This window comes from Trachinotus anak, unplaced genomic scaffold (genome assembly GCF_046630095.1).
Source record: "Trachinotus anak isolate AG129_WGS33_773 ecotype Australia unplaced genomic scaffold, CSIRO_AGI_Tana_v1 ptg000024l, whole genome shotgun sequence".
In the NCBI taxonomy this organism is placed as follows: Eukaryota; Metazoa; Chordata; class Actinopteri; order Carangiformes; family Carangidae; genus Trachinotus; species Trachinotus anak.
Window position 1 is genome coordinate 3,941,501 of NW_027273875.1, and position 20,140 is coordinate 3,961,640.

A 20,140-nucleotide genomic window follows, 5' to 3' on the forward strand; every position below is an offset into this window, starting at 1 on the left:
GCATGCTCAGACTGCGCTCCCCGTCTTATTAATTTTTAATGGAAAATGGCTGCGTTTCTTATCCAAACCTCTGGAGCTGGGAAATAAAAACGCTTCTCGCCGAACCATCTCGCGTCTTCTTAACGTTTACACCGACACAATCCGATGTGGTGATCCCACGCTAGCTGGCCGAGGTCCTGTGGTGCGAAAATATTTGGGGAAATGGATGGACTCACGCTTTGAAAGATGAAAGATCATTTTTCTCCTTAACCCTTTCTACTCCGAGATCTGCGAACAATCGAGGTACAGTAACCTCAGTGCTAACGCTGCTGGCAGGACGGCTTATTTAGCTCGACTATACGGCTTTGATGTAAACACTCAGACCAGGTATGTGCGCACTTTTCCGCCTCTTCGTCCAGATCTTAAACCTTTCTTTCTACAAAACCGTTATTCAGGCCCCAAAAAAACAAAAAAACGAGGCTTGTGTTGTAACGTTGCACAGGAGCAAAGTGACACGCAGAGCAGGAGGTTTTTGTCGTCTGGACGCAAAGATGCGGAATCCCTGCGCATATGTTTTTGTGAATGAAAATTACTACAGACCGTGTAGTGTATGTGATAGTAAAGTCCACACCTCCCGTCTTCGTCTGTCCTGTTCTGCAGAGGAGAGGAGGCAGCAGTCTCATCAGCAGCAGTCTGACTTGTGCTTTTTTTTTTTTTTTTTTTAAAAAGTATTCATAGTCGTAATTAGTTAAGAGCATTGTATAGCACTTCCTGATTAGGCAGTATTTATAAAGGGCTTATAAACAGTAACTGATGGCTTGATTAATGGTTAATATATCATTTACTTATGGCTTGTCAGCTGTAAGCTATAAATAAGAGCTACTTTTGGGTTGACAGGTTGTGGAAAATGCTCCCCCACCATGACACTTTGCTGTCTTTTTAGTTCTTATTCATTAGGGATACCTTTCCAATGGACTGTTTGATCACCTCCCCTCAGGAAGAGGGCTGCAGAGCATCTGGACCACAATCCAATTACAAAACTGCTCTTATATTCATACGGCATTTATATTCATTATGGGGGAGGTTCATTCAAAATCTGAAACAAACAAAAGAAAGCAGGCATAATGGATGAGTTGAGCTCGGAAAAAGCCAGCATAACACAACACACTGAGTGTGAACCTGGATTCAGTGGCAATGGCAATTTTATTTATAGAACACATTTTATTACAAGTAAACTCAACCCGCTTTATACTGAAAGACATAATATGAAAAATATACACAGCAATAAAGAAACCCCAAAACATCAACACAACTAAATAGAAACCCCTGCCGCACATGTAACAAACATATAACCAACTGTGCAATAATCAAGTGCTGTCATACGGCCACACACACACACACACACACACACACACACACACAGGCCTCAGAGAACAGGTAAGTTTTGAGTTTGCTATTGAATGTGGAAATTGTTGTGATGGACTCAAGCAGGATCAAGCAGACAGGCACACGTCCAGACACCCTGACAGAACAAAGCAATGGCTTGGAGAACAGAAAGCATCACTAAAGTTAGAAGATACACGTCTGGTTAACTTCCCCACCTCTGATGAAGAACAGCACACAGCTAAACCATTCAGGGCTGTCCTCCACGCAGTCAATGTCACAGTCCCAAAGGAGGCTGGACCTAGACTGTCTTTATGCTAGGGCGTGTACACTGTAGCTGGCTTTACCCCCTTGCATGTTTTAGGCTTGGGACTCACCTGAACCCCAAGCTTATGAAATGCTAAGTTGTAAAGCCCTAAATGTGTCCAGGTTTCCTTTCTGTCTTCAGGTCAAAATACTGACATTTACACATTTTATTGCAGAGTTGAGGCTGTTTCATCTGAATGCTGTCCTCAGTTTCATTGGATGTTTACCTGGCATTGTAGTGCGCAGATAACAGTACTGACTCTTCACAGAGATACTGTATTGGTCCTTTTTTCTTTGTGTGATAATAGCACACAACTTATTTCTTATTTCTTACTTATTTCTGACTTCCCACAGACGATGATGCGCCAGGTGACAAGCAGTGACTTCTGCATGAATAGCAGGCCGTCGTGCTTAGCAGAGGACGGCCACCACCCCGCCTCCCACTTTGACCTGTGCACTTCCCAGTCCAACAAGTTCTACCCTCCTCCCCCTCCATCGTCCCTTCAGATGACACTGACGCCTATGGCCTTACCCACCCAGAGCCACAAGCCCATGGTGTGCCAGAGACAGGAAGTGCTTGGGGGTGACCCCCGCTCATCTGGAAAAATACCAGGCATTAAAAACACTGATCAAGCACCAGATGACCCCAAGAAGAAGAACAAGGCTGTCGGGAAGACAGGAAGACGCGGAAGGCCTTTGGGAACCACCAAGCTCGCTGGATACAGAACCAGTACGGGGCGACCCCTCGGCACCACCAGAGCTGCTGGTTTCAAGACGAGCCCTGGAAGACCGCTAGGTACAACCAGAGCAGCGGGGTACAAGGTCAGCCCTGGACGGCCTCCTGGCAGCATCAAAGGCCTCTCTCGCCTCAACAAACTGGCTTATAGTAGCACCTGCAGTGGAGCGGCTTTCCCCTATCCGCTACCACACAAAGAAATCCTCTGTGAACCTTCCTGCAAAGAGAAGACGGCTAATGAGTAAAAGCTCTACCATGTTTCTACTCACCCTCCATCAGTGGAATAAGAGACGCATGTGTACACGTTTCCTGCCAGATACGGGAGGTGACTGTATTCTTTCCCAGTCTGTTGTGAGGCTGAGAGGAGGAGATTTTCTATGATTAGTGTTGGTGTCATCTGTGTGCCTGCCACCTGATATAATACTGTTAGTTTTTCAGTGTTACTGCTGGAGATCTATAGCCAGTGAAAGGTTTAACTACTCATTGCTGTATCTGTTTTCTTGGAAAAAAAAAAGTAATACCTGATCTTCATTGAGCAAGGGGCTTTTATCTTACTTACAACTGTTGTGACAAGTTTAATTTTTAGTGTTGCTATATGTAGCATTTCTACATCAACAATTGATTGAAACATTCACATTAAAATGCTTAATTACTGTAAACAAAGGAGACCATAGTTGAGAAGATTGATGGCCGCAATTGTGTGAAATTAGCTTTGATGCTTTCCAGCACAAAACAAGGACTAATTTTTCTTTGTATTTCCATCACACTACAATATCAGCTAACGTTGTTGGATATTCACTCCTGTTCTTGCTCTTTAAACAAACACATACAAAGCAAGAAAGAAGGAAAGAGAGGGACAAAAAAACAAAATGTTAAATGTAATACCTTGCATATGACACATTTGTAAAATGATCGAGACATATCGCTGGATTCAAATCTTTAGGTTGACTGTCTGCTTTTGAGCAGATATAGAGGAACAGTTGGGGGTCGAGTGCCTTGCTCAATGGCAATTCAGCGATAGATGTACAGAAAACCCCCCAGGATAACAGCACCCCAAATATGAAACCTAGTTAATACAACCTTTTCCACTCAGCTCCAGACTAAAAACACATGACTCCTGCTAATAAACACCCACTGTTCACTCTCTAAAGGTCACACCACAAAATGTCTACATATTATTTGCATGCAAATGTTATCAAAACAGCTGAGTCAACTTCCAGATTCTTGTGAGAGATCCAATTTTTTTTAACCTAAAAGTATAAAACTAAAAATGCATAAACTTTTAGCAACTAAGTTCACCTCCTGCTTTTTGTTACAACCTGCTGAAAATTGGTTAATGTGAACTGCGGTTGCCTCACTTGCTCATTAGTCGCCTTGGAAAAGTTGTCTGTGGGTAAACATGTGGATGAACAGTGTTTATATGTTCTGCTTGGTGCTCGATCACTCTTCATAGTTATAAAATTCGAGGTTGTTAATCTTGGCCACCAGATGGTTCAGAACCTCTACTTGATGGTGGACTGGTGGAAATTTGTGAGTGTACTCCTGGTGGAAATGTTTCTCTGGTTTAATTTTGTCAGCTTGACATGGGCTGCGTGCTGCTACAGACACCAAAATTACATGTTTCATAACTGTTTTTGTACACAGCTCAATTTTTTCAGATTCACAAAACACCCCAAATTTCTCAAAAGTATCTGCATCAAACGAAAAGCTAGCAAACTTATTAGCAAAATTTTGATTTAAATTTAAATCAAAAAAAAAAAATTTCATTCTTGTTGCTACAGCCACATTCTGTTCAGTTTTCAGAGTGTTGAAGTTTGCCTTAGTCTTGTTTCAAAAGGTCTCCTGGCAGTATTTCTAAAATGTTTGTTTTTTGGGTATTATCAAATCTGACTACATTATGTGATTTTTGTTATAATGCCCCAACAAAAAATCTGGCCTAATCAGGTCAGGTTTGTACCTTTAAGACTTTACTGAGAGTGTTGTCACATTGTAGTCGTAGTAGGCTAAGTCCGTTACCCAAAGAATTACTCTGTATCTCTTGTGTTATACATTGAAACCATTTGCTGCATTATTTAATCTAAAGAAGGATAAAGAAGAAGCTTAATTCAAGAGCAAATAAAAGTAGATTTTACTTTAATGTTGTCCCAAGAAAATGAACACAACGATATTCAAACTATCAGATTTGTTAACATGAATGTGTCCCTGAATCCCCTGACTATGATTGATATGGCAGTTACGTTGTAGTTGTAAAATTTTAAAAACTTAACTTTAGAAAAACATTTATTATTGTTATCCTTTATTTGATGTGATATTTGTGTGACAGACATTAACACAAACTAAGGTCTAATGATATTTGGTATCCTGTTCACAGATCAACAAATACATTATTGTGAACAAATAAGACCATCACTGAAAAGGATGTCAGCTGCTGCTTCCCTGTATTCTGTGTTTCTACACTGTGAGCTGTCAGGTTGTATTTGGTGGGAAATCTGCAGACAGAGGGTGCTGCTCCTCCAGAGCAAAGATCCAAAGCTGTCAGAGATAGCAGAAGCAGACAAAAACAGTTCACAGTAATCTGAGAGAGTACTTCCACCATGTCGATCCTTGTCAACACATGCCAGAGGAGATAATGGTATCAGTCACTTTAAAAAATAATAATCACAAGGTTAATGTCTGATCTTTTTAATGTTGTTATTTATTATGTTTTTTAGGTACATTATCATAGCCCTGTAGAACACTTGAATCTGACTGTTGGAGAAGCTGGTGTTTTTGTGAAACATTGATGTAACATGAAATGATTTAGTTCAAATGAACTAAAGGAAGAAGTGAAGAGATGCAATACTTTTATTAGGTTTAATATTTTATATTTCACAACATGCTTCATGCATCGTAAATACAGTCAATCACGTGGTGAAATATGATTTTGATCCAAAATAACCACTTTCCACTCTGTTGTGTTCAAGTTTTCATTATTTGGCAAATGATGTTTTTGTGCAAAAATGTTATCTCACAACTTGCCCAGATGAACATTCAGTTTGTGGTACTATTCATTTATGGGGAATTTAAATCCTTAGAGTGAAGAAATAGTACAGCTTCACTCAGTTACTCTCTCATGACAAAATTTTAAATGGTTAAATTTGGTGCAATAATCTGTTGTATGTATTGTACTGTGGAAACTTTGATACTATCACTTTTTATTATTGTTGTATTTTGATACTGGTGTACAAGGCCTTTTATCACTTGTTTTGTTGATGTGTGTAGTGTTAACAGAGGTTACTAAAATGTCACATACAAACATCCTTTTCATCCTCCTTTACCAAAGAACATGATGCTATCTAACTGTAGGCATTTATGCTATTTGATTTAAAAAATATTCCAACATCTCATAAAAATAATCTTAGCATGAAAACTCTTGTATAAAATGTAAATGAAAAAGCACTTGGAGACCACTATCGCATAAAAGATAGTATGATTGTTTGGATTAATACAAAACCTTTGAGTAATTGTTGCATCTGAAGCTCTAAACCTGCAGGCGTATGTGTTTCATGATTCAAATGACTAAAACGACATTTTCTTGAATGCATTGTAAATTGCAATACATTGATGATGTGAACTTACTTCCTTACATTTCTTTGTTTTTATATCCATCTGTTATTCTACATTGAAAAACATTTCTCTCTTTATATCTATTCACGGTTTTATGTTTTTTTTTTTATTTTCAATCATTTTGTTTTTTGATTTTAGGTTCATACAGTATGGGATAAACATGCTGGTAGGATGCACTGTTAGCTAGGACGGCCTGTTTCACCGCAGATATTTTTCATAAATAAAATGAAAGATGGTTTAATTCCATTTAGATGCTTCAGTTTCAGGGTCCTGGTCTTGTGTATGCTAGCTCACTGTCACGCTGTCATGGCTTACAGGGACACTTCAATAAGCTAGAACAGTAATATTCACCTTCAAAAATTATCTGCTGTGAAAAAGGCCTTTTGGAATAGCTTCTGACTGAAAAGCTGAAACATGTTTTGCATTTCTTCTTTCTGTTTTTCAGTTTCTGTTTTATGTCCATATTCTTAGCTAATGGGGTATCTTCTGTCGCTTCAGCAGCTACAGCTCCAGTTAGTCTCTGACAGTGTGCTGCTTTGCTAGCAGCTGCGAAGACCCACAAAGGTCTTGAACTTGTTGAAAACTGTGTTTTTCGAAAGAAATAACAGTCAAATAAATTTAATAACAACAAATTTAGAGAGGTTTTTCAAAACAGTACCACCCTTAGCTAGCGTATGGAGCGAACAGCATGATGTCGTGTTGAGAAAGCTTGGCTTAACCTGCATCCAGACCAGGAACCGCTCATGCCATTCTGTCCTCATGTCATTGTGTCCAGCGATGAAGTGAAAACAAAGTGGCAGTTCAGTCTGTTTTATCAGGCTACCACAAGGTTATGTTGTAAGGCTGGGTTTTTAATCATTTGTGTGAAAGAACACAAAGGTTTTAGCTGGCTTAAAATGGATAGGCTATATTGCTGCTGAATGCTTACAAAACGTCGTATTGACTCTTCACTGACTTTTTAGCGGTAGATCTGAATGTTGCTGAGAATGTGGACGGATAACCCCAGGAACATGTCTCAGCTTCAGGCGGACGAAAGAAAAACAGTTATGGATATTGGCTATGTTAGGGGGACTATGTTTAGACTAGGGTTAGAGATGCTGTGGTCAGCCAAGTGTTTGACAGGGTTACGACTTCACTAGCAATTTAAGCAGGACTTCCTTCGCCCTATGCCTGCACACCACAATGATTGTGTGTCACATTATCTCACTGACTAAATGGTGAAAATCAAAAGACCTTGAGATGATGCAGTGTAATGACTGATGTATTTGCCAGTGTTAGGTGTAACCTCATCAGTTTTTACTATGAAGCTTTGAGTTTCTAAACTATTTTGTTTAATGTATGGCCAAGGTACGTATATATGTTGCTAAAAACAATTTCTTTTCCATATTTTGTTTACTTGATGAAAGGCACTGACATTTTGGATCATGACCGTTCGAGGCGGACATTGTAGACAGGATAAGGGATTAAAGGAGGATTATAGAGGGTGGATTTCCTAAAACGGACTCAATAAAGAGGTTAATTTATTGACATTGCTGTTGTTTTTAGCTGAAATACTTCAAGTTAAACCAGCGCTTATATGAGGCACAGATATTAATGGTTGTTTTATCTTTATTGTTTTTTGAGTAATTTTTTTTTCTCTCACCATCTTCAGCATTATATCGACACATGGTCTGTTGTCTGTAGATGATGATTTAAAAAAATATTACCTCACATTTTGAGTGTTTTTGAGAAGATGTGAAGCTCAGTTATTCCTAAAGTGTGATTGGCGACGCCTGTAAAGCTTTGTATAATTCCCATTTTATTCCTGCATGATTGTTGTGGAATGTTCAAAAGTTGTGTAATAAATCTGAGAGTAAAACAGAAAAAAAAATTCTTCAATTATTTTCCTGAGCAAAACTTACAATATTTGAAAACCTTCATTTAATTTTATGATTGTGCTACTTCTGGTAAAATAAGCCATCACCTCTACCAAAGGTTATTTGATTTCCTTTATCAATCTCCTTGTGTGCTTATGTTTTACTGAAAGATCTTAAAAAGCTGATTGGGAAGACAATTACTATAAAAGCTAACAATTTTGGGGTTAAATCCCAACTTCAGCATTTTGCTGATGCATTTTTTTTGTATATTAATGCATTTTCAAAAATGGTTAACAAGTAACAAGACTTGAATACACACATTAATCAGAATCAGAATCAGAATCAGTTTTATTGCCAAGTATGTTTTCACGTACAAGGAATTTTTCCTGGTGATTGATGCAATGAGCGCACCAAAACACAGAGGCAGCCGTCCGCGGCGCCATTAAAAAAGGTGTTTAGCAAACTGTATTTGTTTAGGAGATTATATTTAAAAATCACGGTAGCCAATTTAGCTAAATTTCACAATTTTGGATAATAATATTAAATCCAATAAATTATGTTTATGATGATATAGCACAACTAAATATTTTTTTTCAAACTTTATATTACATTCATTCATCGGACAGATGATTCTTCCAACAAAATATAAATACATACATAGACTCTTTTTCCCCATTCTGTAGTTCATATAATCACCAAATTCAATTTTAGTTGGACAAATTAATGATTTTTCATAAGACATTTTGCATTTTCCATGCACAGAATATATTGAACATGTTAGGTAAATATTACACAAGAATCTAATTTCATCAAACAAAATAGTTTAATCCCTAAATACAAAAGGAAAAAAATAAATGATTTATTTTTCATTTCACAATTTCATTGAATTGCTGACACAAACGAAACAAAAGAAAAACCAAAAAAAAACCATCACTCTCCCAATCATTGTGTTTGATCTCTGTAGTACAGGCAAACCTCCACATACAGGCCACTGCACAGCACCACAGATGAATCACACTCTGTCTACTTCAGCTCACACAACTCAGCAGTGCCTCCATCAGCACTTGGAAGCCAGAATCCAGGATAGAGAGGCTGAGTGAATGTGGTCTGGACTCTGTGGAGGAGAGTCATGGTTTCAGAGACGCTGTAGAAAGACAGAATACCTGCCCTGTGATCCAGGTACACTCCTACTCTGGAGCACCAAGGGCCTGAGATGGGGGTTGATTTATTATCATGTCTGAATTCACAACTACTACCGTAACATTTTAATGACCATGATTTGTCATTGAATCCAAATCCACATTCCATTATGTTCCCTACTCTGCCGATATCCTTGTATGCAACTGCTATATAAACCATCTCACTCCACTCCACCTCCCAGTAACAACGTCCAGTCAGACCCTCTGTACTCAGGACCTGCCATTTTTCACGGAATCTGTCTGGGTGACTCAGATATAGCTGCTCCACATCCATCAATGTTGCTTTTCTGTTCCTGTCACACAATGACACAAATGTGTGTGCTGTATTAGGATCCAATGTGATTTGATATGAATATCTCAAGAACTCAGCTCTGGTCTTAGGTTCTCCTTGCAAAGGTAAAACTTCTACTTGAGCCACTGTCCATGAGACCCTTTCCCACTCCTCACTCAGAACAGCCTGCAGTTTATCTCTGGTCTTTGACACTGCCGCTGTCACATCCTCAAAATAAGGCTTAGATTTCTGATTGCTGATAGATAAATCTGTTGATTCACTCAGATGTGACAGAGAGGGGTAGTTCTTTAGAAAATGGAGGTGATCCTCTGTGTGTGTGAGCTTTGCCAGAGCAGAATCCTTCCTCCTCAGCTCAATTATCTCCTGCTCCAGCTTCTCCTCGCGCTCTTTAACTCGACTCACTTCAGTTTTCTGTTGGGATCTGATCTGCTGCTTCACTTCAAACCTTCGTTGCTCAATGAGATGGATTAAGCCAGTGAAGATCTTCTCACAGTCACTAACAGCTTTATCAGCAGAAAAATTGATGGCCTCCACTTCTTCTTCAAGCATGTTCACATCTTTCTTTATGTCTTGGATTCTCTGTTGGATTTTCTGACGACTCACCCCGAGCTCCATCTGCTTCTCAGCCCTCTCTGCTACAACTGAGACTGTGTCATGGTCTTTATGTTCATCCATGGAGCAGAGATAACAGATACACCGCTGATCAGTGCGGCAGAAAATCTTCATCACCTCGTCATGGTGAGAGCAGATGTTCTCCTGAAGCGCCGAAGTAGCTTCAATCAATGTGTGTTTCTTTAATGGAGCTACATCGTAGTGAGGCTGAAGGTGTTGCTCACAGTAAGAGGCCAAACATACCAGACAGGACTTGAAGGCTTTCAGCCTCCTCCCAGTGCAGAAATCACAGGCCACATCTCCAGGTCCAGCGTAGGAGTGACAAGGTGAAGCAGGTTGAAGTCCGACTTTCTTCAGTTCCTCCACCAAATTGGCAAACATGGTGTTTTTCACCAGGGCTGGCCTCGGTGTGAAGCTCTGCCTGCACTGAGGACAGCTGTGTGTTTTCGTCTGATCACCATTATCCCAGTAGTTTTTAATACAGCCCATACAGTAGCTGTGGCCACAGGGAATAGTCACCGGCTCCTTTAGAAGATCCAGACAGATTGAACAGCTCAGTTTTTCTCGGTCCAGCTGAATCACTTGCTGCGCCATTTTTTCCTCACGGTCTCGGGCTCAGTGAATGTCAGTAAGTTTCATTTTCTGTGAAAAGCTGTGCTGTGACACATCACTGCATGGTGTTTATACCCATCTGTACAGAGGTGGGTCAGTAAGTTTCACTTCCTGCTCAGTTTATGAGCCTCTCAGCTCTGGCACGTCAGTACATGGACTTTGCACCCATTTATAAACAGTAGCCTACAGTGGATCTATAAGAGGGGACTGAATGAAGAACGTCTGTTTAATGGCTGGATGAGGGAGAGGTTATCAAGCTGTGGTTTTTGTCAGAAAGAACAAGTGTGTATGTGTTAAAGGATTGTAGAAAATCTGAAGTTCATATTTTTAGAGAGGTAGAATATGGTAGTCATACTTAGTGCCTGTGTAACGGTCATGAACCAGGAAATTGACTCAGATGCAGGGATCACACAGGAAGCCAAGAAAAAGTTCAAAATGAAAGTCTTGAGCCTGAGGTCATACACATGATGTTAGTCAGTGTAGCAAACTACACAGGTGAGGAGCAGGAAAAGTATATTAGAGTAGTAAACTAGTCACAGGATGGTTGGACAGCTTGACCAACAAGTAGTAAAAAGACAATCTGGCAACTGTTTGTAAGAGGCTGGAGTATTTATACACAGAAAACTGATGATTCACTGAGTCACATGAAGTGAAGTGAACAGAACAAACTGGCAAAAAAACCCCAAAAACATAAAAGGCAGGAAAAAGATGATCCATAGATACATGAGGTAAGAGATTACAAACTAAAGCTGTTAAATAAATCAAGCAAATATTTACAAGAAGCCCAAGTGGGATGCCACAGCCTGGGTCCTCAGCAGAATATTAAAAACACTTTCTGCTCACAATACATTGTTGAAACTCAGAGTTATCCCATTAATATTACATTGTCCCTTATATAGCATGAACATAGGCAACAAGTAACCTGCTTGGGCCTATTACAGCCGTGGAGGAGCACCTACAAAAAGCTCACCCCTCTAAACATTTAATTCTATCCTTAATTGTCGCTGGAGTATTTGCCATATGAAACCTCCATGTTCCCTCACATAATAAATATTCTTTGAGATAAGTAGGTGACAAGGGATGAACAGTGGGCATGGCCCTTTGATATGCTGTAAATATCTAAAATAGCACTGCTTGCTGGGCAAAGTACTGTGCTGCAGTACACTGATGCAAACACATTTTTCTTTGCTGATTTCCCCTTCATTCGTGTTAAAATAAAAAATTATAAAATAAGTGTCAAATCAATTAACGCCAAAAGTTGAACTCTCTGTGCATTTATATATCTTATCTATATGGAGTTTGAATAGTGATTTATAAAATAGAAACATGTTAGTTTTTCCTCACTTTATAGTGTATAAATGCCTGTTTTGCATATGTGAAGTGAATATATGGTATTTTATCAAATTAAAATTATCTGACCACATTTGTGCTTTTGTTGCCTCTGTGCATGTTTGTCTCATTCAAAAACACCAGAAAAAATAGATGGCTGGATTGGAAAGAAAAGTCCCATTCACATTCACACCAAAAGATTAAAAAAAATGTCTATTTTTTTTGTGATACTTCCATTGTCGTTGCAAACTTTGTTCAGTCTTAACTGCTGTGTTATTCAGCACAGCTGTGAAAGTAACAAGTTAGCAGTGATATAATTTACACATTAGATAATACTGAGTTGGATTACGTTTATATGGATGTAGTTGAGGGAGTTACACTGCACTGTGTACCTGACAGAGCAGTAATGGGTTAGGGTTTTAGGGTTAGGACACTTAAAAAAAAAAATCACAGTCAGAGAAGAGGACTTGAAGGAAGAAATGTGTCAGCATATTGTTATTATCTTATCACGTTACCCACCTCCCCTAGGTTACTTACGTGTCGACAATAAATCGCTATCTTGTAAGTGTAGCCCGTAATAAGCATATAGTAAGCCTGGTGAGCATTTGAGTTAAACTGAAAACATTTTTTGGTGCAGTGCATCTTAAAAGAGGGGGTTGCTTGTAGCATGATGAGCTATTAAAAACTACTTATTAACTTGTGTGCTATTGGTTACTGAGTTTTCATTAGTTTCCTAAAAAACCTTTAGCTTATCTTTACATTTAAAGATATTTGAATGAGTTCACACTTAAAAATATCAAACATATGATTTCACAGGATTAAAAATGAAAAATTATTACTGTACATTAGCCTATGATAAACTGATTTTTGCTTGGGTATTGTGCCAAAGACAACATTTGTTTCGTAAAAGAGAAACTTTATTCAATATTGTGTTAACATTATATTGGCCTTATAATTTGCAATGTTATACACACTTCTCACTTTACTCTCCAAACGACAGTATATCAATATAATGATCAAACATGTAAACAAAAAAATGTATAAATTACATCCATAAACACATGCATAACTAGAAAACAAACAAGCAAACAAAAATCAAATCCAACTTCCAAAGAGTTATTTGAAGTTTTACATGTGTTGCTCTTTTTTTTGGTTTTAAATATAGGCTAAGTAATATTATATTAATACAAATATAATTAAGTCCATTGATGTGGTAATAGTTTTACATCAGTCATTTTTCAAGTGTCTATTATTTCCTTTTTTCTTTTATTTGGTGAAGCAAGATAAAGACAAAAAAAGTGATATAACATTACATAAGAAAACATAGCATAATGCCATACACTACTACAGAGGGACAAAACAACTGACAGCTTTTTGTTATTGCTATAGGTTTATATTTTGGCTGAAGAAATTTATATTTGACATGGGGACCATCAATCAGTCCATTGCAAGTGTGTATTATTTCCCATGTACAGAAATATGATGACAAGATTTATTAAAGTCAAACATTTCTTTTCAAAATAAAGGTCAAATATTAACAGAACATCTTTGCCAGGTAGATTAACCCTCACTGTATGTAGCAGAAGAAAACAAATCCTGTCCTTTTACTATTTCACTAAAAGTCTGTTATGTAGATAAAAACAACATAAATCCAAGAAAAAAAAGACATCGCTATACACAATGTTTAATCTCTAAAAGGTGGATCTCTAAAAGGCTCCAATATACAACATGAAGCGCACAAACTCTCACTGTATAATAACTCCTGTCTACTTGAGCAAACACAACTCAGCAGAGTCTCCTGCAGTACCTGGAAGCCAGAATCCAGGATAGAGAGGCTGAGTGAACGTGGTCTGGACTCTGTGGAGGAGAGTCATGGTTTCAGAGATGCTGTAGAAAGACAGAATACCTGCCCTGTGATCCAGGTACACTCCTACTCTGGAGCACCAAGGGCCTGAGATGGGGGTTGATTTATTATCATGTCTGAATTCATAACTACCATTGTGACACTCTAATGCCCAGGACTTGTCATTATTTCCAAATCCACATTCTTTCCTGGTCCCAGCTCTGCCGATATCCTTGTATGCAACTGCTATCAAAACTTTACCACACCACTTCACCTCCCAGTAACAACGTCCAGTCAGACCCTGTGCACTCAGAACTTGCCACCATTTAAAGAAATTTTCTGGGTGAAAGTAAAACATCTGCTCTTCCTGCATCAATGTTACCTTTCTGTTATTCCTTGACAGTGACAAAAACGTGTTTGCAGTGACTGGATCCAGATTGATTTGACAAGCATAAATCCAAAACCCGGCTCTGGTTTTGGGCTCTTGATGTTGCAGTAAAACATCGACTCCAGTACTTTTGGGTGAGACCCTTTCGCACTCCTCACTCAGAACAGCCTGCAGTTTATCTCTGGTCTTTGACACTGCCGCTGTCACATCCTCAAAATAAGGCTTAGATTTCTGATTGCTGATAGATAAATCTGTTGATTCACTCAGATGTGACAGAGAGGGGTAGTTCTTTAGAAAATGGAGGTGATCCTCTGTGTGTGTGAGCTTTGCCAGAGCAGAATCCTTCCTCCTCAGCTCAATTATCTCCTGCTCCAGCTTCTCCTCGCGCTCTTTAACTCGACTCACTTCAGTTTTCTGTTGGGATCTGATCTGCTGCTTCACTTCAAACCTTCGTTGCTCAATGAGATGGATTAAGCCAGTGAAGATCTTCTCACAGTCACTAACAGCTTTATCAGCAGAAAAATTGATGGCCTCCACCTCTTCTTCAAGCATGTTCACATCTTTCTTCAAGCGCTGGAGTCTCCTTTGAATTTTCTGACGACTCACCCCGAGCTCCATCTGCTTCTCAGCCCTCTCTGCTACAACTGAGACTGTGTCATGGTCTTTATGTTCATCCATGGAGCAGAGATAACAGATACACCGCTGATCAGTGCGGCAGAAAATCTTCATCACCTCGTCATGGCGAGAGCAGATGTTCTCCTTAAACTTTGAAGAGGCTTCAACCAGCGTGTGTTTCTTTAATGGAGCTACATCGTAGTGAGGCTGAAGGTGTTGCTCACAGTAAGAGGCCAAACATACCAGACAGGACTTAAAGGCTTTCAGCCTCCTCCCAGTGCAGAAATCACAGGCCACATCTCCAGGTCCAGCGTAGGAGTGACAAGGTGAAGCAGGTTGAAGTCCGACTTTCTCCAGTTCCTCCACCAAATCGGCAAACATGGTGTTTTTCACCAGGGCTGGCCTCGGTGTGAAGCTCTGCCTGCACTGAGGACAGCTGTGTGTTTTCGTCTGATCACCATTATCCCAGTAGTTTTTAATACAGCCCATACAGTAGCTGTGGCCACAGGGAATAGTCACCGGCTCCTTTAGAAGATCCAGACAGATTGAACAGCTCAGTTTTTCTCGGTCCAGCTGAATCACTTGCTGCGCCATTTTCTCCTCACGGTCTCGGGCTCAGTGAATGTCAGTAAGTTTCATTTTCTGTGAAAAGCTGTGCTGTGACACGTCACTGCATGGTGTTTACACCCATCTGTACAGAGGTGGGACTATGAAAGGGGAGGGAATAAGGATAGACTGTGTGTGTGTGTGTGTGTGTGTGTGTGTGTGTGTGTGTGTGTGTGTGTGGGGGGAGGAGGGAGAGGTTATCAGGCTATGGTTTGTATCAGAAAGAGGAGCAGTTAGAGAGAGGGGCCGTGTGTGTTGAAAGATTACAGAAATATTAAGTCCATATTTTTACAGAGGCATTTCTCCTCTCAGTAAGTTTCTAATAAGCCTATTTTATAACTACTCATAACTAATATGTATAACTCACCCGTCTGCATGTTTGGTCTAGTTAATAACACACACACACTCACACACACACACACACACACAAACAAATGAACAAAAAAACCGTAACATCAATTTATTGTTTGCAACATAAAGTACATTCAGATTCCAGTTCCTCTAGTCTCCCAGTTTTAAGGCCGGAAACTGGGGGGTGTAACATTTATTTTCTTCCGCTACACCTCGAAAGAATGGTTCCTATGAGCCGAACAACATGACCTCGCATTTCAACATGTCGTGATAACCGTTCATATTTGTGTCGAACTGGATGCATTTAAGAAATATGGCGGAGATAGTGAAGAAGTTGTACATCTTGTATGTTTTATTATCTGCGTTGCATCATTCTGGTGTTTTGAGGTCTTCGTCCGTGACAGCACAAGGTAAGAGACTGACAGCAGCTTGTTAGCTACACTGCTAGCTAAACACTGCGAACTGACAGTCAGCAGTTCATGTTAACATGATAATTGTTTATGTCAAAAGGCTTGAACGACAAACTCTCAGTTTGATGTTCACGTTTTGAAAAGATCAAAGTGGTCGTTTTATGGTGTTAAATGTCGTACTTTGTTCATCACCCCAAACTAGCTGAAATTAGAGATGTACACTGCTAATAAAGGTTTATACATATTATCCTTGTAAATGGAAGCGAGATTTTGGTCGATCAAATTCACGACAAATAACATTAAAATTAAATTTAAAAAGCACTTGTAAGGAAGAGAGATAAATTAGTTCGAGGAATTGGAAAAGTATTTAGTTTTTTGTTTTTGGCCTGTCAAAATTTGTTTGTAAAATTTAAGAATGTCTCTAAAGTTGAATTAACACACTCTTTAGACCAGTAAATACTGGACAAGGTGGCATTTATTATGGGGCTGTTGAACTAGACTGTATTAGTTTTAGAGCTGACACTATTAGTTTACATTAATCGATTTGTCGATCAACTGAAAAAGAATCTGCAACTATTTTGATAATCGATTAATCTTTTAGGTAATTTTTCGAGCATAAATGCCAAAAATCAACTTGTTGCTGTGGTTGGTGTTAGATTCCACCACTTGGGAGCCAAATCTGGATGAAGTGAAGTGTGTTTTCTCTAATCTTCACCCGAATCTAACCTCATCTCTAACCTTAAGCAGTCCTATCCTGTGATGCTCAACTTGATGTTGACTTAAACGGGAGAGGAGGCAGCTATCTCTGCCTGATCCTGAGTGTTGTTCCCAGGCCTCCACTGTGAGGATTTTCAGTTTTTCTCTGTTACTGTAAACTGGATATCTTTGGGTTTTACACAGTTGATTGAAAAAAATGAGACATTTGAAGTATTACCTTTGAAGTGTGATGGGAATTTTTTGCAATTTTATGGCATTTCAAACAACTAATTTATTAATCAAGCAAATAATCATAAAATGAACTGACAATGAAACTAATCATGAGTCACAGCCATAATTTAGTTTAGGTAGGTACCTTAGTAAGAGGCTACTAAATGTACAGCCCCAAGTTTCCCTTCAGAGAACCTCTTTAGCAATGTGTCTTCTCTATCAGAAGGCAGACAGGAAGGACAGCTACAAGAGAAATGTCATATATACTAAACTCAGCATGTATTATGATTTCAGAGAATGATGAGTCGCTCATACTGCCAGATGATGCAGTTTCTGACTTGGAGAACAGCCCCAAGTTTGTTGAATCAGAAGACGTGGAATCTCTGCCGAAGAGGCAGTTCAAGACAGCTGAGATTGCAGATGCTGTAATGGGCACTGAAACCCCCATCCATCCATCTGACATCGAGTCCCTCTTCCCTAAAAATGTGAAAGACTTTCAGTCAGGCTTCTCCCCGCCTTGTGACGAGAACAGTGCCCAGTGCAGTTCACCTGTTCTGGCTGCTGAAGGAGCGCTGCTGGAGGAGACGAGCGCTGAACTGTCGCAGCAGGTTGGTGACTAGAAGCAGTACGAGGAGGAAATGTGAATAGGAGTTGTTGCAAATTGCAGCCTGAAGAGAAGTGTGTGCAAGGATAAGCAACTGTTGTGTGAAGTTTCCTGTCTCTCCCTAAAAAGAATAATCATAAAATTAATCAGAAAAAATGGCCAGAGAATATTTGTTGCTGCTACCTCTTGTGACAAGATGAAGAAGCAAACAGGACAACCTGATTGTTAAGAATATCAGTAAAATTAAATGCCACACGGGCAGCAGATGTTTGTGAATAGATGGCAAAATAGTTGGTAACAGTAAATACATACTCTTGTAAATCACCGAGATCAGTATTTCTTAGGCTCAATGTTGGGACCCTAAATCAGTGAATTACTCTTTTAACTTTGGGGTACTCGCTAAGAGATTCATCGGATAACAGACAAGTATACTGATTATCATGAGTAAAATTGGCGGTGTATCCCTTTAAGCTTTGTTTTAGTTTATTTTATATTTTCATGTCATTCTGAACACAAGTTCTGCAGGCCTCAGTTAAGATCAGGTACAAGAAACAATGAAGAGCTCGTACCTAGCAGTTGACTTCTCCTTTGGGTGTTTACCTCCAGGTCACTCTTGACATAGTGCGTGCAGACGTCACGCCAACTGAGGAGCAGAACACCACAGAAACTGCCAAGACGTACAAGGTGAACTGTGATAAGAGGAACATCACAGGAATGGACAGTTTCACTGTGCATGTCCTCAACGCTTCACAGGTATTCATGCCGCCCCCTGAGGCTCACTAGTTGAGAAACTATTTGACAAACATGATGCATCTGAATTTAACAAACTTAATTTCTTACTTATAAGACAACTTAGTGCTGAACACATTTTTAATATTTGCCCTAATTTCCCTAATCATACATTCATGATATTAGTAGCCTAATGAAGAAGTTACAAATCCAGTTCTGTATTGTTGTGTAAACCCTTTTGTTTCATTCTAATAGACCTAAGACAGTAGTGTTGTATTTTAAAATACATTCACCTCCTCTCCTCTTCATTTCTCTCAGGACCTGATGGAGTTCCTGAATGCTAACAGCACAGAGTGCTCTGTGGTGCTGTTCTTCACCGCCTGGTGCCAGTTCTCAGCCAGCCTGGCACCGCATTTCAATGCCCTGCCGCGAGTCTTTCCCAGCATGCACTTCCTGGCACTTGATGCCTCTCAACACAGCAGGTGAATGGTTTTAAAATGTGTCAGCCTCTACCTGTGAAAGTCCACTTTAAAGGGTCATTAAGGAATTTTTAATTTGAATTACTCTTTGTTTTCTGTAGCTCAAGGTAGTTAGTCTAACTCACATTTTCAATAGCAGCTCATAAACTAGTTAATTATATTAGGGATCTATCAAAAAGGTATTTCAAAATTGAAAATATGTATGTTTGAGTGCATGTTGGAAAAAGCACAAACCATAGAATATGTTTTTTGTGTTTTTTGGGCATTAAAAAAAATCCTATTTAAAGCAACTTTGTATAAACCAAAAACTCTCTATACCCTGAGACCAGTGGTTCCCAACCCAAGAGCAGATGAGCAGCTCTGGTGAAAATTTCAAAACTGAATTATTATTGTCATTCTTGTGTCTTGACCGGCTCCTTATTTTCCACCAGCCTCTCCACGAGGTTCGGGACCGTGGCAGTGCCCAACATCCTTCTGTTTCAGGGGGCCAAACCCATGGCTCGTTTCAACCACACGGACAGAACGCTGGAGACGCTCACCTCCTTCATTGCTAACCAGACAGGTACAAACAGAGTGGAAACGGTTCAAATCTGTATATTCCAACCTTGTTTAATAAGCATGCTGTATTCCCCTAAGAAACTTGATCTGTTTCAGGGTTTGAAGCTGGCCTTGACAGAAATGTGACAGATGAAGACCGCCTGGGCCCCCTCCCCAGCGTCCCGGTGAAGAGCATTGACTGGCTGCTGGTTTTCTCCATCCTCTTCATCATGGGCTTCACTATGTACGCCATCCTGCGGACAGACAGCATCCGCTGGCTCATACCCGGACAGGAGCATGAGCATCAGGACTGAAAACATACCCATGAACACGTCGCAAATCCATAGATGTAAACATTATTTGATAACTGTTGCTAATTTGCTTATATTTCAAGTGTTTGATGGACAGAATTCATTATTTGAGCCATTGTGATTTATAATAAAGAATATAATGACTTTCTGGTGGGTTGCATTACAGAAGTCAAAACTATGAGCTTGCGTTTGTTTTCAGTGTACATTTTCAGCTACAATCCTTAAGTGCAAAGTACAAAGTACAGTAACTGTAATTTTATTAAGGTGAGGTAGGAGGGGATCACAGAAACCAAAAGCTGTAGTGGAGTTTACACTAATTTCATTCCAACACAAGAATGTATCCACCTTTAAAGCTTTCATAAATGGTGTTGTATTATATTTTCAGTAGGAATATATGCGTTAATCCTCAAATTATAATTGATTTTGTTTG

At 39.4% G+C, this 20,140-nt stretch overlaps 4 protein-coding genes across 5 annotated transcripts; 2 read left to right on the forward strand and 2 right to left on the reverse strand.

The window, feature by feature from the left end:
• The first annotated feature begins 22 nt into the window (after nucleotides 1-22).
• On the forward strand, nucleotides 23-4,098 carry cunh5orf24 (chromosome unknown C5orf24 homolog). 2 transcript variants are annotated; one of them, XM_071461513.1, is made up of 2 exons: nucleotides 23-366; nucleotides 2,023-4,098. In XM_071461513.1, the coding sequence occupies exon 2, from the start codon at nucleotides 2,026-2,028 to the stop codon at nucleotides 2,647-2,649; it is 624 nt and encodes a 207-aa protein (XP_071317614.1). In that variant the 5' UTR covers nucleotides 23-366; nucleotides 2,023-2,025; the 3' UTR covers nucleotides 2,650-4,098. The 2 variants fall into 2 exon arrangements, with proteins under 2 accessions (XP_071317614.1, XP_071317613.1); XM_071461512.1 differs by having other exon boundaries at nucleotides 23-282.
• Nucleotides 4,099-8,458: 4,360 nt separating this feature from the next.
• On the reverse strand, nucleotides 8,459-10,657 carry LOC139608054 (E3 ubiquitin/ISG15 ligase TRIM25-like). Its single transcript, XM_071461510.1, has one exon. The coding sequence runs from the start codon at nucleotides 10,561-10,563 to the stop codon at nucleotides 8,890-8,892; it is 1,674 nt and encodes a 557-aa protein (XP_071317611.1). The 5' UTR covers nucleotides 10,564-10,657; the 3' UTR covers nucleotides 8,459-8,889.
• A 2,148-nt stretch (nucleotides 10,658-12,805) lies between these two features.
• On the reverse strand, nucleotides 12,806-15,414 carry LOC139608053 (tripartite motif-containing protein 16-like). Its single transcript, XM_071461509.1, has one exon. It carries the CDS (start codon nucleotides 15,348-15,350, stop codon nucleotides 13,677-13,679), a length of 1,674 nt encoding a protein of 557 aa, XP_071317610.1. The 5' UTR covers nucleotides 15,351-15,414; the 3' UTR covers nucleotides 12,806-13,676.
• Nucleotides 15,415-15,907: 493 nt separating this feature from the next.
• txndc15 (thioredoxin domain containing 15) lies at nucleotides 15,908-19,891 on the forward strand. Its single transcript, XM_071461511.1, has 6 exons — nucleotides 15,908-16,123; nucleotides 17,345-17,658; nucleotides 18,261-18,407; nucleotides 18,702-18,865; nucleotides 19,294-19,424; nucleotides 19,517-19,891. Exons 1-6 carry the CDS (start codon nucleotides 16,012-16,014, stop codon nucleotides 19,711-19,713), a joined length of 1,065 nt encoding a protein of 354 aa, XP_071317612.1. The 5' UTR covers nucleotides 15,908-16,011; the 3' UTR covers nucleotides 19,714-19,891.
• Nucleotides 19,892-20,140: the final 249 nt, after the last annotated feature.

Coding starts and splice junctions, on each gene's coding strand:
- txndc15 (XM_071461511.1), top strand. CDS start 16,012: ATGCATTTAAGAAATATGGCGGAGATAGTGAAGAAGTTGTACATCTTG. Junction 16,124..17,344: donor TTCGTCCGTGACAGCACAAG/GTAAGAGACTGA, acceptor TTATGATTTCAG/AGAATGATGAGTCGCTCATA. Junction 18,408..18,701: donor ATGTCCTCAACGCTTCACAG/GTATTCATGCCG, acceptor CATTTCTCTCAG/GACCTGATGGAGTTCCTGAA.
- cunh5orf24 (XM_071461513.1), top strand. CDS start 2,026: ATGATGCGCCAGGTGACAAGCAGTGACTTCTGCATGAATAGCAGGCCG.
- LOC139608054 (XM_071461510.1), bottom strand. CDS start 10,563: ATGGCGCAGCAAGTGATTCAGCTGGACCGAGAAAAACTGAGCTGTTCA.
- LOC139608053 (XM_071461509.1), bottom strand. CDS start 15,350: ATGGCGCAGCAAGTGATTCAGCTGGACCGAGAAAAACTGAGCTGTTCA.